Source organism: Eublepharis macularius, chromosome 9, assembly GCF_028583425.1.
Source record: "Eublepharis macularius isolate TG4126 chromosome 9, MPM_Emac_v1.0, whole genome shotgun sequence".
Taxonomy (NCBI): Eukaryota; Metazoa; Chordata; class Lepidosauria; order Squamata; family Eublepharidae; genus Eublepharis; species Eublepharis macularius.
In genome coordinates this window covers 44403983-44422117 of record NC_072798.1, presented here as the reverse complement: position 1 = coordinate 44422117, position 18135 = coordinate 44403983, and the positions used below count along the sequence as shown (strand labels likewise).

Genomic DNA, 18135 nt, shown 5'->3' with positions numbered 1-18135 from the left:
ACTTGCCAACTTATTAAAATTGTTACCTTGCACTCCTTTTTATAGCACATCTCTGGAATTTTTTAAAAACATTCTTTTCAAGAATCCTCATGGCAACGTGTACACTATAAAGCATGTGGAATTATACAGTAATCTGCTTGCTAACTAAATAAATGAGCTATACTTGGCATAGAATTTCCATTCTGTGCTTACAAATATACTTGGAATGGTGTACAGTGAGAAGAATTAATATTTCAGACTGCCTTGTTAAGTTTTAAGAATGTGGTTTGGACTGTATGCACATCCATCTTGAGGTTGTGGTCTGTATAAATTGGATTGTGTGTATTTGAGTGGAACAGTTTTGGCTGTGAGTCCATCCCATCCTTGTGCAAAGAATAAGAAGCTGGCAAAATGAGTGGTTAATGATGATGACTAAGGGGGAAGGGAGAGGAAGAAAGGCATTCCTTTGTTCCCAACCGCTTTCCTGTTTTACAGTGCTTGCTTAGTGAAGGCATCTGATGTGTGCAAGCTTTCCCTGAGTGCAACTGGTAACCCTGTCCCAATCATAAACATTGTGGGGTGGGGATGGAGTTGGGGGTGGAAGAGGACTGGATGGGATATGAATGGTTCTTGCAATCTCCTTGTCTAGGGCAAAGAAGCTGTCCTCTTCTCTACCACAGAACGTGAGGAAATTCCAGTCACCTACTTCGTACTGGGATTAGTTTTCATGGGGCACACCTCCTGTGCTCTGTCCTGTGCCTCCCCCTGAGTAGTCTCCACCTGGGGTCTTAAGGTTAGAGGAAGGTATTTAATTGATATTATAAAAAATACATTAGAGCACCCATAAATGAAATATGGGACAAAGGACTGTTGAGATCATTTGGGAGGTTTGGAGGTTACTGTGTTTTCTGAGATGGTGCATATTTCCTTCACCCAACCTTCAAACATACATATCATTGTTTAGAAAACATTAGGCTCTTGCTTAGCTGTGAATAGCAAATTTGTTTCTTATTTATTCCATTGATGTGATACTAGAGCATGACATTCCACTGTGAACAGGATGTTTTTTGGTAGCATTTCATAGCAAAGTATTTATTTATATGCAGATGCAATGAATACTTATTTGTGTAAAACATATTATTAGTTTGTTAAATTTGCATACTACCCTTACTTCAAGGAATTCAGAATATTTTAATCTTCAGGCCAGAAGATATATTCAGCTGAAAAAGAGAGACTTGCCCACAATCAGTAAGAATCTATTACAGCTGAGCAGTGATATGATTTGAACTATGGTTTCTGACATTCAAACCCAACACTTTGGCCTCTATACTACCCTGTCTCTGCTGTTTTTCTCAGAATTTTAATCCAAATCTTTGGTAGAGGATTATAAAACTAGTTTAATATAGACTACACTTCTGTTTAAATCAATCTGCAAATTTCCCAAATCTCAAATCAAAATCCAGAGTTTGTAACAATCTTTTTACGTTTTGTTTTCCTTTTTCAAATGATATATTTTAGCTCCATTTAAATCTGTACCAGGGTTTATAATATGCTTGTTCAGAATTTGCCTTTTGCATCTAACTGTGCTTTTTCTCCCTTTTTGGTAGCTATAAGCTTGTCTATTCATGGGGCTGAAAAACAAGTTCAGATCTGCCAAAGGAGAAGTGCAGCAAGCCATCAGTTGTCACAACGTCCATCTGTGGTTAGGCATTCTTCATTCCCACAATCCAGAAGGTCAATAAAAATGGAGGCCTCATCTTCTGGATCTATTATACTACCATCTCCAGTTGGGAAAACCATAACTCGTCAGCCAGGTAAAAAATATTGGTTCCAACATTTTCTCAGAGAACTTTACGCAAATAATATATGCTATAAAACACATTCATAACATCTGATCAAGCTTGCATGGAAATCAATCTATATTTTGATGTCAATAGATTGATGTTCACTCTGGTCTTTCTCCGTATGCTTGTTCAAAGTGGCTGTGGTTTTCAGTCATCCAGAGCAACAGATGAAACAGTTGGCTGTTTTGAAAGAAATAGAGATCACAGCTCATCTAAAATCCCCCAGTGAACACATTTGCACTGTGTGGCACCTATTATTCATAAACACTTGTACTAATGCAATTTCTTGAAATATCATCGTGACATCACTTCTCCCGTCTCTTCTCAGTACCAACAATGTAATTTCTTTTTCACACACTTTATTCCTGGGGGAGAGGAGTGAATTACTAACTTGTTCTCTCTGTTACCTCTCACTTGAACATTGGTCCCCTCCCCCTAAAGGAAATCAATGTCAGCTTTGCTGTGGAGGGTCTTCAGAAAAGTCCATCTGTATATTTTCATAATGGAAAGCACAAAGCAGTTGCTTAGTGGGGTGTTTTAAGTGATGTTGAACATTTCTGGCCAGTCCATGAAGTATTCTAGTTGCAAGCATGGCCTTTTATCACTCTACGTTGTGTGTCACATCCTATTTTCATTCAGTGGGCATGTACAAAATATGCTTTTTTAGCCTACCAGTTACATTGGCCATTTCCAGACATCCTTAAAGGGACAGCGCACTCACCGAACACTGGCGACTTTTCTCCTTGACTTCACACATCTCCGATTTCAAAACAGTATCAGGCTGTTTGGCTTCTGTCTTTTCCGCACCTTTTATGAGAACACAATTTCCCGCACTTTCTGGCATTCCCTTACTCATATTTCTATCTGTCACAAATTCTAAAATGGCAGTTATTCTTCCCTTTGCACTGGGGGCTCAAACTGAATTATTTGCTAGTAACTGTATTGACTGAAACTGCTCCTGGCAAACTGTGGGCAGGCAAGTAATGCTTTTGATGAGAAATGTGCACCATTTGATCCAACATTTAAAAGCATATGAGAGAAAGACAGCTTTCATTTATCTGAAGCTGCAAAAGGACATAAGCTGCAGGCTTAGAATTAGGGGGAAAGAGTTTGGATTGGAAATGTAGTCTGAGAGCCAAGCTACAAGTGACGCCTGACACAGGTTGGATACTTGTCAGCTTTCCTCAAGTTTTGATGGGAAATGTAGGCATCCTGGTCTTGCAGCTTGGCTCTCCATTTAATTGAAGTTTACAGAGCGGCAGTTTATGGGAGGGAGAACATGCAGTCGTGGGGGGGAGTGCAGGCATTGGGCTCTCACCGGGTGCCCCCCTTCCCCTCTGCTGGGTGTGTGTGTGGGGGGGGGAGTTCTGTAAACTTCAATTAAATGGAGAGCCAAGCTGAAAAACCAGGACACCTACATTTCCCATCAGAACTTGAGGTAAGCTGACAAGTGTCCAACCTGTGTCAGGCATCACTTGTAGCTTGGCTCTGAGAACCATCAACAATAACCCAAATTAAATTCCCCCCACCCCATCTCACACTCATACACTTCAAATAAAGAATGAGCATTGCTTACTTTTCCCTATTTACTCCAGTCTATGGACTCTGTACTTTCTGAAATCAAGAGTTAAGAGTAGAGATGGGCACAAACAGCAATACAAACCAAAAAAAGCCACGAACAGCCCAATCTGCTGTTCACGAACAAGCTGTTCGTGAGGCCCCATTCTAAACAAACAGGTGGTCATTGCAAGCCTTGTTCGTTGCCGTTCGTCGCCGTTCGTCAAGCCAGACAGTCTGACACCTGCAATCAATTCCCTTGGCAACTTAGGCAGGGATTGTCTGAACTCTGTCTTTGTCTCCTGCTGTTGCCCTGGAAACCCCAGTCTAAGCCCAATTTAGCTTGATAGGCAAGTCTTCCTTTCAGGTGTGGAGCTCCAAATTTGTTACAAGGGAGCAAAGACCGGGGGGAGGGGGGCTCCCAGCTCTGACTTTGCAGACAGTGGAGAGGGAGAGACAGTTGTTGTTGGCATTTTGATAGAGAGAGTGCATTGGAACTTGAATTTTCTTTGTGTGTGGTGGGATAGGGATCTACCCCTTCAAGTTCCAGGGCTGCTGCCAGGCCAAGCTATTATTTATTATTGGTACCTTTCCTGCTGCCTGCTCAGGTAAGGTTTCTGGGAGTGGTGCGGTAGGAATCTACCCCTTCAAGTTCCAGGGCTGCTGCCAGGCTCTGGGGCGAAGCTTATGCCTCAATAAAATTGGTTAGTCTTAAAGGTGCTACTGGACTTCTTACTATTTTGCAACTACGGACTAACATGGCTCACTCCTCTGGATATGTGTACAAATGGAAAACATACAGGATGACTCAGCTCAACCCCACCCCTCCTGAGTAGATATAAATGACCTGCCAACATCTTTTCCACACTGCGACACTGAGAGATCTCTGTCTTTTGGTGCTACACCTCTGAAGATGCCAGCCACAGCTGCTGGCGAAATGTCAGGAACTACAATGCCAAGACCACGGCAATACAGCCCGGAAAACCCACAACAACCATTTTGTACGTTTGTTTACTACAATACTCCTTCTATTAGCAGAACAATTCAAAAGTGGGGCTGCCTGGACAGTACAAGCTGGGGCAGGGGGCTTAATGCAGGATGAGAAACATGCTCCTTTGCCTCTCCACCAATCTCTGAATGTTTTCCATTTGTACACATATCCAGAGGAGTGAGCCATGTTAGTCTGTTGTTGCAAAATAGTAAGAAGTCCAGTAGCACCTTTAAGACTAACCAATTTTATTGAGGCATAAGCTTCAGAACCATAGCTCTGATGAAGAGAGCTGTGGTTCTCAAAAGCTTATGCCTCAATAAAATTGGTTAGTCTTAAAGGTGCTACTGGACTTTTTACCATTTGTACACATTTATTTCTTTTTAAAAGATAACTCCCCCCTACCAGCTTCACAGGATTCAAATGTTGATTCCCCCTGCCTCCTGAAAAGCTAAAGAAGTTCTTCCTTCTTTTTTTGAAAAGGGGTCACTGTGCTTGTTGCATTTATTTCCAATTTGGCAGTGCAAAAGGAATTCTAAATTTAAGTACCACATTCCTATGTGCATATTTAGCCCAATTCTACCACATCCTCCAGAACAAGAAGTTTAATTTCTGTCTAGAGAGCTGATATATGGTGTGACCTGTGAACTGACCAGCCCATGACACAAATTAACTTCAGCAATGAATGTGTTAGGTAGTCTTCTTGAACAGTCTATTATTTCTCATTCTCAGTGTACTCCCCCATCTGCAATATAAGGAAAACAACATTAAATGACTTTGCAGAGTTGTTAAGTTTTTAAGCACTCAGTAAATTGTCTATAAATGCTTATATTAACTTATAAAATAAATTGCAGTTTTTCCTTGATTAAAAGATGGCAAAACATTTTTTTACTTTTCTTGCACATCTCCAATAATGGCAGTATTACACACAGTGACGCAATTAGACAGAATTATACAGCCCAATGCCTGTGATTCTTATGAACAATTTTTGTCCCACCACTAGAACCTACTCATGAGTAAGTATAGCATATAGTTAGTTTTGGACTAGCATCTAGGTGGCCCAGATTTGAATCCCCACTCCGCCACGAAAGCTTGCTGGGTGACCTCGGGCCAATCACATGCTCTCAGCATAGCCTGCCTCACAGAGTTGCTGTAGAAGAGCTGCTTTGGGTCTCCATTGGGGAGAAAGGTAAATAAATGTATGCACTTGGTGTCAGTATTTCTCAATATGCTTAGTTTAAAGCAAACACAAGTTGGTTTATTTTGTAGCTTATCTGTGTTCCTTTACATTCATCCATCTATTCATCTACCTCCTTGAAGTGACTTTTTACAAAGATTTAAATTAAAATGACCGCGTGGCTTAGCTAGGTGGGTTCTCCATCTCTATATTATTACAATCACTTTGCACTCTTTGGGAGGGACAGCACTTATGTTGGAGGAGGCCCTAAGTGCATTACTTTTCACTTAACATTGAATTACATTCACCATTTTGTTACTCATTTGCCCAGTTTGTAAAATTAATCACAAGCCATTCATGATTACGCCAAACTAAATAATTTGGCATCTCATCTAGACTGATCCTCAGCTGTTTACACGTCTTCAGAAAATTTTATCAGGAGTGATATTTGGAAACATCTTGTGTCCATCACGTCTGAGCCAAAAGCATGCAATCATTCACCATGGGTAAGCCACTGAAAATATTCTCCCCTTCATGAATGATCCATGCTTCAGCTGTAGCATGAAGAACGTCTAAATATAGATCGATGCCATCATATTTTAAGCGCCCCCCCCCCACTGCATCAAGGAGGAATCAGAAACATGACTCAGTGAAGGAGAGATACACAAAATATTGGCAGATCTTCATATAGCAAGTGATCATACACATTACAGCTGGCATACAATTGTTCATCATACGAAAAGCATTTTCTACAACACCCTCCTAGTAGTATATGAGATATATTGCCCAGCCATCAGTCTATATCCCTACTGGCTAGTCTGTTTAGGCTTGTTAAAGTCTGGATGTATTTGATATTAATTCAAACTCTCAACATGTCTTCATCCTGTTCTAGGCATTGTATGACAGTACAGAGGGAAAGAACAACTTTTTAAAACTGATTGTCAACATTGCACATCATTGCTTTTTTAAAAAACATTTTAGCAATCATGTGTCTGTTTTGCATGTGCAATCAGATTTTGAACATGGATCGTCTGCCTATGTTGTTTTCTATTAAGTGTTATAAAGCTGTAACACTCACACACAGTTAATGTATCCATCATAGTAATCTTTTCAACATACTCTATAATGCTGCAGCATTTCATAGAACTTGGCATGTTGACCTTTATACAATATCTGTTGGGTGACATTGTGTGCTCTGACTTCCTGCTTTCATTTTCTCATGTAAGTCACAGGCTGTATCTTTTTGCTTATGTTCTTATTCTTAGTGTTGCCATAGATGAAATGAGTATGTTATTCTTGTTCCTTCCATGTTGCTTAAGCGTGGGAATGAATTTGAGATTGCCATGGCAAAAAGAAACAGTGTGATTCAGACAAATGTGTCTACATTCTGGTTAAACCTGCTTGGAGTTAAGACAGATTTCATACTGCTCTTCTGTCAAACAGCAACTCTAGTAGGTTATAGCCTTCTAATGAGGATGACTAGGTTCTACTCTCACCTATCTGTACCTTCCCTCAGATCAGTGTCATATTATACCAACTCCTATATAGAGATCTATGAGAGTTCTGTTCACTGGGCCAATTATTCCACTACCACCAGTATATGGGTCTGTTCTTCAGTTGAACAAGCAGCTCAAACCAATACAGTATCTGTTTTTTTAAGCATTCATATGCCACTTTGCTCTGACCTGAATGGCCTGGTCTAGCCTGATCTCCTCAGATCTCAGAAGCTAAGCAGGGTTGGCCCTTGTTTCTAGTATTTGGATGGGAAATCCAGCATCACAATGCAGAAGCAGCCAATAGCAAAACATTCCTGTTTATCTCTTGTCTTGAAAACCCTATGGTTGGCTGTGGCTTGATAGCACTTTACACACATGCATGCACCACTTTCCTTCTCAATGGAGACCCAAAATGTTATGAAACAGTTTTGAACTGATGATGTAGTTGAGGAGCACACTACCACCAACAAAGTATTTTATTGAAACCCAGGCAATTTTGGAGAGGTGTTGTAAAGGCACATTTAGTAGGTCCTATTTAAAATTATTTGATACTGTTACTTATTATGCCTAATGTTGTGGTAAGGCAGCATTCTTTCTAGTTTATTCTTTCCCATCCACATGCAACCAAATCTGATTTAAAGTTTCCTTTAAAAGTATAAAAATGAAGAAAATCAAATTTAGAGGGAAGATGCAATCTTATGAAATCCATGCCAATGTTATGCTTAAACAACCAAATGTATATGTTAAAAGAAAGAACCACATAAACTTTAGCACTGAAAACAAAGCATGGAATCTTATTCTATGTGCTAGTGATGGAATTAGCATATAACATTTTTATCAATTACAGAGTCCTAGATATCTGTTTTCAATGCAAAATCAAAATCCATTATCTATTCTCATAATCTCACAGAATTCTCTGAGACACAAGCAATCAGTGTGATACTAGAAACAGTATGGCATGTGTCTTGTATAGATTGTTGTAATATAAGACTCCAAGAAACAATTGTTTTGACTTTGTAGCGGCAATAAGATTTCACCTATCTCTTGCAGATTCTATAGGCAAATTAACCTTAGTTTAATTCCTGCTCACCCATATAGCAGAGAGAGTTTACCACAGGAGGTGTGAAATTACACAAAGAATCAAGGAAAATGTCTGATCAAACCAGAAGAGATTTAGCATTACAAAGCTCCTAAAATAGCTTGCATATCAAGGAGGGATGCTCAAGGACTGTTCAAAATAAAATAGATTTGTAGTAATAAATGAGATGTAGTTCACAGATTCATCATTCTCACTGACTTCATTAGGGTTTCATCCCAAACCTTTTAGCCCACATTTTATAAACTGTGTTGCCATTAAAAGAAATGTTTCATAGGTGAAGTTTTGGTTACTTTTGGGTGGTGGTAGGGCAAAGAACAGAACAGTTCTTGGTTTGACTTTGGCTGCTTCCATACAAAGCAGAGGTTTTTTCACTGTTCAGCTACCAAACTAGAACACTATTTTTGGAGCATCCATGTGGTCTAATTGTGCCCCATCTTCAGTCATTCTTTCCAAAACTTACTTTGCTGTAATCATTTTGCGGAGAAGTCCAAGTGCTTTATCATGTTGCTTAAATGGAAGGTGTGCATTTTCAAAGCACTGATCCACATGGCACTATTTTCTTTCTGTCAGCCTTTTGCAATTGCCATTTTCCCTACCACACCACTGAAGGAAATTGCTATAGCACTATAACCATTTACTGATTTTTTTTAAAAAGCCCCTCAAAGCCCTCTAGTGTTACAGTGGGGGGAAATGCAGGGAAATGGTCACTGTTGGAGGAAAGTGCAGAAAATTCCCATGTGGCTGTCTTTGCATTTGCAGTGGCAATGAATGCAAAATAGACAATCCTCAGCATGCAAGTGCAGCCTTCTTCAGTGCTATACAGAATCCAAAGTCTAGACAGTTTTAGCAGCATTGCTTCTATCCCATCCATCTTTGCTGGAGTCGCTGTTAAAATATTGCAAACTCCGCCAATCTCTTCAATTTCTTTAGAAGGAAGAGAGCTTTGTCAAGGTCGCCAGCTGGAAACGCAAATACCAATAAGGCTTGACGTTCAGAAGAGAGATGTGGATTTTTCAGAAATTCTTAATGCAATACAAGAAAGTAAGTTACTATGTGGGTCTCAAACTTTTGCATTGAAGAAATCCTAATACAGATGACTCAACACCTGCTAAAATGTAAAAAAAAAAAACCCTACAACATGGTGCAACAACATAGTAATGCCGATCACATCTTTGAGGTCAGGAAGCAATTTTCCCTAGGCCAGTATGGCTAGGGATCCTGGAGGTGTTTTGCCATCTTCTGGGCATGGAATAGAGGTCAATGGGTGTGTGGAGACGGAGATAGTTGTGAATTGCCTGCATTGTGCATGCGGTTGGACTAGATGACCCTGGAGATCCCTTCCAACTCTATTATTCTATGTGCAAAATCGATCCAAATAACTCAGCTCAATTAATAGTCTCATGTCAAGAAGTAAATCCAGTATTCAGATCAATGCAATAAGAAAAAAATTAGTTGTGGAAGATCATAAGGATAACTTAACTATTTTTACTGCAGACTAAGCTCATTAAAATCTATGGTCTTAGACTGGAATAACTCTGTTTAGGATTGCACTGTTAGTTTTTCACTTAAAGTAATTTTGAACTGGGCATTTATGTTGTTTTATTAGATGCCCCATATGCAGAGGTTCCCACCCATTCACTGCTTGCAAGGGACAGCAAATGGGCAGGTGCCCCTGCTGGCAACCAGTCTGGGGGAAAAGGGCCCCAGCCCAGGAAAACTGACAGTCCTTGAGGCCATGCTTCAGCACTACCCCAGGCGGGCTGATGCCCAGTTTTATTATGGTGGGCTTCCGTATCCCATTTCAGGGGCCTAGATCCCCCTTCATGTCATCCAATATGTGTTCAGTAGTTGGCATGGATGGGTGGTTTGGGCTAAAATCACAAAGCAATGTGCCGAAGGTAGAGTTCTGGGGCCATCCCCTTCCCTGCCAGTCCCGAGTTTGCAGGTCTCCTCATTGGGTGTGGTTCCTAAGAAAGCAGCCAAGGAGTTCTGGCTCATTCATCACCTCTCATACCCAAGGGGTGTGTGTGTGTGTCCATGAATGATGCTCTAGAATTGCTTATGTTCCATTTCAGCATTTCTTCAACTCTGTATTGGATTCTTGCTAATGTTATGTCTTTGTAAACTTGTGTTTATTTACCCTATGGCATTGTTTATGAAATTGTCCTTGGTATATTGACTGTACTAATCTCAAACTGTATAATCCGCCTTGAGTCTCAGTGAGAAAGGCAGACTATAAATGACATAAGTTAGTAAGTTAGTAAATAAATAAAATTCTGGTAAATTTTATGCAGAAAATTCTGAAAGGGGGAAAGCTCTTGAAAGAAGGTCCAGAGGAAGACAAATTTAGCATTGACTCATGCAAAAGGTGGTGAATTGTGGAGATAAATGGCACAAATTCATTCCAAAAAAAGAGAAAAGGGTGCTTTAAATACAAACCCCACCAGCTGGCTTCAGCTGACTGGGGAGGAGGGGCTCCCCGCTGGTCAGCTGAAGCCAGCCAATGAGGTTTGAAAGTGGAGTTCGAAGAGCCTCGTATTTCACCCTATGGGAGGGGGAGGAGGGAACCCCCTCATCCTGCTCCCATCGGGTGAAATAAGCGGCGGGGTGGGAAGTTTGTCGGTATGCTCTGAATCTTTATGGAACACACCGAAGTGGGTTAATAAGGATTTTCTGAAGCATCTTGCCACTTTGGAAATTGCTTATTTTCTACTCTTTCCCCCCGAATTTTTTTTGTCGCACACTCCTGTGTGCAACTACATAAGAAATAAGCACAGTCATAAATAAGTATTGAAACTCTGTCACCCGAAGCACACTCGTAAGCCCATTGACTATAATCGTCTTAATACCTATTTGGAATTCCTGATGTTGTTCAGAATATATAGAATTTGGGAAGAAAATATTTGTTCACAAAATCATAATTTATTTTAACTTTCCCTGGGCTAACAGTTTGAGTGCTGCTGTTGAAATGAATGGGGTTGAGATTTATCAACATTTAATTGGTTTTAATTTTTTGAATCACCATTTTTACTATTTTTTTGGTCCAGACAAAACTCTTCTCCTAAAGTGTCTTATGGTGATTATAATTCAATACACAATTTAGCTCAAGTATGCCATATACAAATTGAAAATAAAGTATAAGTCATGCTCTACCTTACAAACTAAATAACCTCTGCTCAAGGGAAGAAAAGTGCAGGAAAAATGATGTGGAGGGAAATCGGTCTGATAACACCAAAACAGGAGAGTTGTGAGCAAGCATTTATATCAAACTGGATCCAATGTCTCCATCCTTTGTGACATCACGCAAACCTTGTGCGAGAAAACGCGATCTTCTGCGTTTTTTGCGCGATCTTCCAGGTTGTTACGAGCAGCGGTAAGCCGCGTGGAAACGACCCTTCATAAAAAATGAGACAACTATCCTTGCCATTTAAAGACATCTGAAATGAAAAAATAAGATTTGCGTCGCGCAAATCTTCCGCGTTTTTTGCTTGATCTTCCGGGTTGTTATGAGCAGCGGTAAGCCGTGTGTGGAAACGGCCAGGGTTTGATCTGTTTTTTGTGAAGCCACTGTTCTTCGTTTCGTTGTGTGATTCTGTTTCTGAGTCATGGGAAAGGCATCTGAACTGTTTGTAGTACTTTATAATTTTCCTGCTCCTCTCCACAACTGTTACTAACTTGTGACTTATAACAGTTTTTTTGATGTAACAATGTATGTACTGGAAAAATTAGAGCAAAAGTGACTGGCACTGGGGGAATATGTGGCACCATTTGAAATTCAAAATCCATTCTAAATGTGCTGCGTATAAAGTTTAAAGTGTCTGTCTGAAAGCTCCCCCTCCCCTTCGAAATGCTGCTGCCTTGCTTTTACAATGTTTGGAACTGAATTTGATTGAAAACAGGATAATATCTTCAAATGGAAGTGCCTTGAGAAAGGAAGATTTAACTGTCGTATCTTTATGGCAGCTTCACAGCAGTTTTGCAACACTGGTTCAAAAAGAGGCAGACTCCTTTTCAGTCACAAACTATAGTTGCTGTTTTCCAGGAGAAAGGTGCACTCTCTAAGTTTCCCCCTGGATCTTCTATATAGTTGTAGTTCCTAGTTAAGCACAGAAATGAGTATTGGCTTGGACTGGTCTCACAACACTACTTATTCGTTTAAGAGATTTCTATGCCACCTCATTAGAGTCCTGCTTGAGGCAGCTTGCAATTAAAATTGTAAATTATCAGTATAAAAACAACAAGCCATTAATACAAGGCATTGAACATAAACAGTATATAACTATCCATAAAACAGACTTCAGACCAGAATTAGACCATTAAAAGCAGGGAAGATAAAAAACACATAGTCAAAAGTCTGGGTAAAAAGATACATTTTGGACAAGTGCCTAAAAGACAGGAAAGTAGATACTAGGCCACCCTGAAGCCTAGGGCATTCCAGTGCTCTCAGAAAATGCTCACACACACACACACACCCCCCACTGATGGCAAGGAGTACAAAAACCCGGACCTGAGAGGCAGATCTTAACTGGGGGGCTGGACAGTACAGGAGGAGATAGTCTTTCAAGTACCTTGACTCCAAGCTGTTTAGCAACTTAAAGGTAAGAACCAGCACTTCTTTACCCTTCTGCCCATTATCAGCCCCATCCCCAGGGATCCAACCCTAGGGTGCTGCCCAGGGGCCAAGCCACTGGGAGCCAGCCACTGTCCTTGACTCTATCCCCAGCCAGGCCATTGGTGATAGGGCTCTTACTGGCATCCTCCAGGTAGACCTCCCCTTCTCGGCATCACCTGGGCCACAGCCCCACCCCTGAGGGCCTGACCCAGTAGGGCACCTCCTTACCCCATCCATGCCGGCTTCCCTGCCCCTGCTTCTTCCTGCAGCCTTCCCATACCACTACAGGAGACAATTTGACCTGGCTTGCTTACCTCGAGCCCAGCCCCACCCATCCTGGATTGGCATCTGGGGATGATGCCACTGCTGCCTTCGGCACTTCTCCAGTGACCTCAGCAGCTCAAGCACCAGTCTCACCATCCTCATCATGCCACTGCTTATAGCTGTCCCTGGGAACCTCCCTGACTGCCCAGTAAGCACGACCTTCCCCCTGGCTGCTGGCCATGAGGCTGAGAGCCCTTCTGGGGCCTGGAGAATGTGGGCTATTGCTGAGGTTAGCATCCAGGCTGAGGCAGCTCTGGGCTCAGGACATGATCTTTCCAGTGAACAGAATTTAGCATATTTGTAGTATGTATTCAGTGCACTGGAATGAATTAAGTGGTTCTAGCTGATGGCACAACTATGTCTACAAAATAAGGATTTAAATACAAAAAGAAGAAGTTGAAAGAAGAAGCAAATTACTTCGAGTGATGTATCTAAATAAAATTAATTTCTATTACCAAATTACTTCTAAAGAGATTTTAGTGTTATTGCCATGTAAAGAACTTGGAGAAGTTAAAAAATATAGGATAAAAGTTGGTTCCACATTCCCCCAGTCAATATACAGGAACTGAAAAATAAGTTCATTCTATATAGCTACAGTTTCTATTACAGCCACACTATTGGGATGATACGGACTTTTTCCTCTCTTCTACCTTTCTTCTACTGCAGGCCAGTTGCAACAGGCAATCTCTGGGCCAAATTAGTAATAATGATAGCTCCATGAATGAGTTTTCTCAGTGGTTTTTAAATAGAAACAGAATCCATGTGAGACACTGATTTGGATCAGGTCTGCTGTGTGTGAGGCAAGGAAGTAAATTAACAGTTCCCTTTAAGCTACTACTTCCGTTTCAAAAGGAGGAAGTTTTTTTTTCCCTCCAGGTCTTACATCATGGGAGAGTCAACCGTGAGCAGCGAAGCAGTGTAAGGGATGGGTTAATTCCCCTCTCCCTTCCACACTGTGGTACTGATCCAACTTGTCCCGTGTAGCTGCTCTTTCCATTTCAAAAATGCTGGAGTGATATGCCCACAGATCTCCCAGGACCAAGCTACAAGTGATGGATGGCACTTGAACGGCAAGTGAACAAACTCACACAGGGCTTTTTTTCAGCTGGAATGCGGTAGAGCGGAGTTCTGGAACCTCTTGAAAATGGTCACATGGCTGGTGGCCCCGCCCCCTGATCTCCAGACAGAGGGGAGTTTAGGCAGTTAGGCAATCTAAACTCCTTTCTGTCTGGAGATCAGGGAGCAGGGCCACCAGCCATGTGACCATTTCCACCGAGGGCAATTTAAACTTTTAAAAACTACCCCCGTTCCAGCTGACCCAAAGTGACATCGTTGGCCCTGGGAGCATGTGTGCATTTTGCGTACGCACATGTGGTACCAGGGGCACCACCTCCCGCCAAGAGTTGCCCCCTATGCTGGCAACCCACTGAGTTCCACCACTTCTTTTCCCCCCCCAAAAAACCCTGAACTCACATGTATTCCTCTTGTTGAACAGGGAGGAATACATGTGAGTCTGTTCACTTGCTGTTCAAGTATCATTCGTCACTTGTAGCTCGGCCCCCAGTGTTCTATCTATTTTGTCCCTTCAACAACATGTGAGAGAATCAGGATTGTTTTGCTGAATTCCTTACAGTATACAAGATTTTGCCTTGTAAAGATAGTTTTCACTTATGTTCCCATTTGCCCTTTTCTAGTTCTGTGCACCAGGATGGATGCTGGTAATGGTTATCTGGTGCTAAATGCATCCCTGATACTGATACAATTTTACAGTAGAAATCTATTGTTCTGAACAGAGGGTAAAAACTTAATTGTGGGTTTCTTCTAGGAGTTTGGGGATGAGGGTTTACACATCATATCCCGGGATAGTGGATGTGTGCAAAACCTGGATTTACAATGAGATAGCTGATGGAAACTTTCATTGGCATAACATAGAATTAAGCCTAGGGAATATGAAAATGCAAACTGTTCTACTTCCTTACTTAAATCCCACAGATTTAGGTCACCGCACTTCATGAAATCCTCAGCAACCTTATAATTTCATGTGATATTTCCAGCTTCTATCAGGCTGTCTGGGGGTGAGCTGTCCGCACCCCTCGGACTTACCACAGCCACAACACCTGGTGCCTGCAAAAGGTGTGCCGCCGTCACAATGGGTAGAGAGCGGTGGGACGCCAGTGACTGGGGGAGCCCCAGATGCGCAAGAAGGCAGCCAGTGGACTCCAGGAGACCTGGGAACAGCCACATATGACCCCCGGCTAGGCACCAAGGGGAAAAACACATAGACTGGAGATACCCCTGCCCCTGCACACACACGGGGGGGGGGGCGGCAACCCAGGCATCAGGCCCACAGAAATGCCACCTGCCCTGGGGATCTGCCTAGCCACAAAGATGCCCAGGGAGAAACAGCTACCAGGCTGTCTTGCCTGGGAAGGTCCTGCCAGCCCCATCCTCCAAGTAGGAAATAAAGGAAAAGGCAGAGAGTGGAGGGGGAGAGGCACCTGGAAGCCTCCCCAGCTGGCCCAGATCAGGGAAAGCAAATCTTCAGTTAGATCAAGATTCCACTGATGTGAGATTGTAGGTACCTGCACCACGCCTGGAGATCTCACGAATACTGGGTGTGACAGGTCATGTTTCACATTCTCACACCTGCGCATATTCAAAGTAATAATAGGAAGGGATCTTGTAGTAGTTTAAAGACTAACAGGTTTATTGATGTAGAAGCCACCTTTAAGGTGCCACAAGATTCCTTTGTACTTTAGCAGACTAATATTTACCCCATTTCTGTACCATTGTAATTAATCGTGCTGTTTGGGTTGAATTGTCTCTTGGCAAATCCAGGACTTTGTGGTTTGGAATGGATCTTGCAATCCACTTGCACAATAATAGTGTATCTTCCCTGCTTTCCCGTCCCTCTAGCAGTCCTTTCTGATTGTAGAAGAGTTAATTCTTGGCAGGAATCATGTGGAAGAATAACCACACAGGCCAGGGGGTTGCATTGAGAGGGCAAAATCAGTACAGCTCCATTAGGAGCTGTAATGTAAACTCTGAACAGTATCTCATTCTAGGGAGAAATGAACATTTGAATAGGGTGTTAGATGTCGGATTTGAAAAGGGTGTCGTACTGGCCCTGCTCCCACCTTCCATGTGTTCACAGTGTTGTTTGCACAGGAACCTATGTATGCACTGTACCTGCCATTTCTCCAAGATATAGATTGTGAGTTTGTGGCTAGGAAGTCTATACTTGTGGTCGTCTGACATTTTGAACATGTGGAGCCAACTGATGGTAGGAGGACAAACATCATGAACAACTACTATTTTTTTCTGTATATACTGCATATGCTGTAGATTTGTGGTTGTAGGGCTGTATAGTGTGGTGTATAGACAGTACAGCACTGGCCATGGCAAAGGTCCTCCTGGTAGGAAGTCAAACTGGCCTCAAAACGAACACACCAAGGAACAAGCAAGAATTTTAAGTCTGGCTGGGGACAGTAGCCAATTAATCTGTTGGGTAAAAAATGAAGAGAATTGACCAAAAAAATGAATGTATCCAGTTGGTAGTGTTGTCTGATTATATAGTTCATAGATATCTAATAGACATATGCATACGTTATGAAGCACTAGATGTGGAATAGCAGAAACACCAACTGTCCCAACAAACATTTAACAAAACCTTAGGAAGAAATCAAGCTTGATCCATAACACAGTCAAGCATTACAAAATAGATAAATTCATGAAACAAACTACATAATTACATATTAAGGCACCGTAACTACTGGTCTTGAGTCTGCATGGGCAGATTTTTAAGGTTTTTAAAAATTAGCTATCTCATCAAAATATATTTACAACGTGTTTTGTTTCAAAATGTTGTGTATTATATTTTCAGAGCTATATGAGTTGGATATATGATAAAGTGAATTATATTTATTATAACATTTGTAGATTTGCGTATTGTAGTTTTGTGAGAAACTAGAACCAAATGTGTTGAAATACAGGAAAGAGGGCCAAACTACACACCTGGGTTTCAAAAGAGTTGGTTCTGGGGTTCCCTACAGCCACACAGCAGCTGTGGGGAATGGCTTTTTAAAAAATAAATGAGAGCCAAAATGAGCTTGGAATGTAGCCAAGGGAGGAGGAAAAAGTCCTGCCTTCCCCTCATGCCTTCCTCCTGCATATTAACAGTGCCAGAGGTGGGATATTTCCCCATCTTTGCTGCTCCACATGCACAGAATACTTGATATGGACCAGCAAAAATGGGGAAATATTCCCCCAGTACTGTTTCTGCATGGGAAAATTGCTTGGGGTGGACGCAGGAACCTTTCCCCCCTGTTGCAGCATTCCACGCCTGTTTGGACGCTCCTTTACTTTTTAAGAGCCATTCCCCACAGCTTCTGTATAACTGCATGGAACCTGAGTTGGGTCCAGGGAAACCAGACCCTGCTCATTAAAAATCCAAACAAGCAGTTTGTCTCTTGAGATATGGATAACTGAAGTCTTAGATATATATGATTGAATGTATAGAAAAGTATTGTAATGTTTTATGAATGGTAGGGATGGGGCTTACATTTGAAAGAACTTGCTTTGTAGCTTCTGGATGTGGACAAGCGAAATGATGTGGAACATAGGCAAGGCAGAAGCAATGGTGATCAACATACAATTTGATTTGGAAGGAGTCTGAGACTCCCACTGCATAGAAGTGACCACTCAAACCTCATTGGTAGATACTGGGGCAATAGCTACATTTGAGAGTGATGGATATTATATATCACCTGAACATAAAAGTATTAAAGTGAGACTATAGAGCTAATACTAATAGTCCGATTAAAATGGTATAATATACTAACCAGGCATTAGAATTCTGTGCTATGTTAGGAATTTTAATGGGCTTTTAATTGGTTTAAGTCTTACACAGAACTGAGAAAAAACCTTTTAAACTCTCCTGGAAGTGCTATGAAGATTATTTATTCTGATTAGGGATTTAGTTGACCTGATGTGCCGACAATTGGTAAGACTGTAAATTAGAGCATATGGGTAAGTGCGCACATGAATCCTCTCCTCCTCC

The 18135-nt window shown here is 41.5% G+C and overlaps 1 protein-coding gene across 1 annotated transcript in view; it reads left to right on the top strand.

The window, feature by feature from the left end:
* The first annotated feature begins 1708 nt into the window (after positions 1 to 1708).
* The window catches only part of ANO4 (anoctamin 4), a 129939-nt gene continuing 113512 nt past the window's right edge, over positions 1709 to 18135 (top strand). The window contains exons 1-2 of the mRNA XM_054988549.1: positions 1709 to 1793; positions 9071 to 9181. Coding sequence (XP_054844524.1) covers positions 1724 to 1793; positions 9071 to 9181 — 181 coding nt within the window. The 5' untranslated portion in view covers positions 1709 to 1723. The remainder of the gene's footprint in view (positions 1794 to 9070; positions 9182 to 18135) is intronic.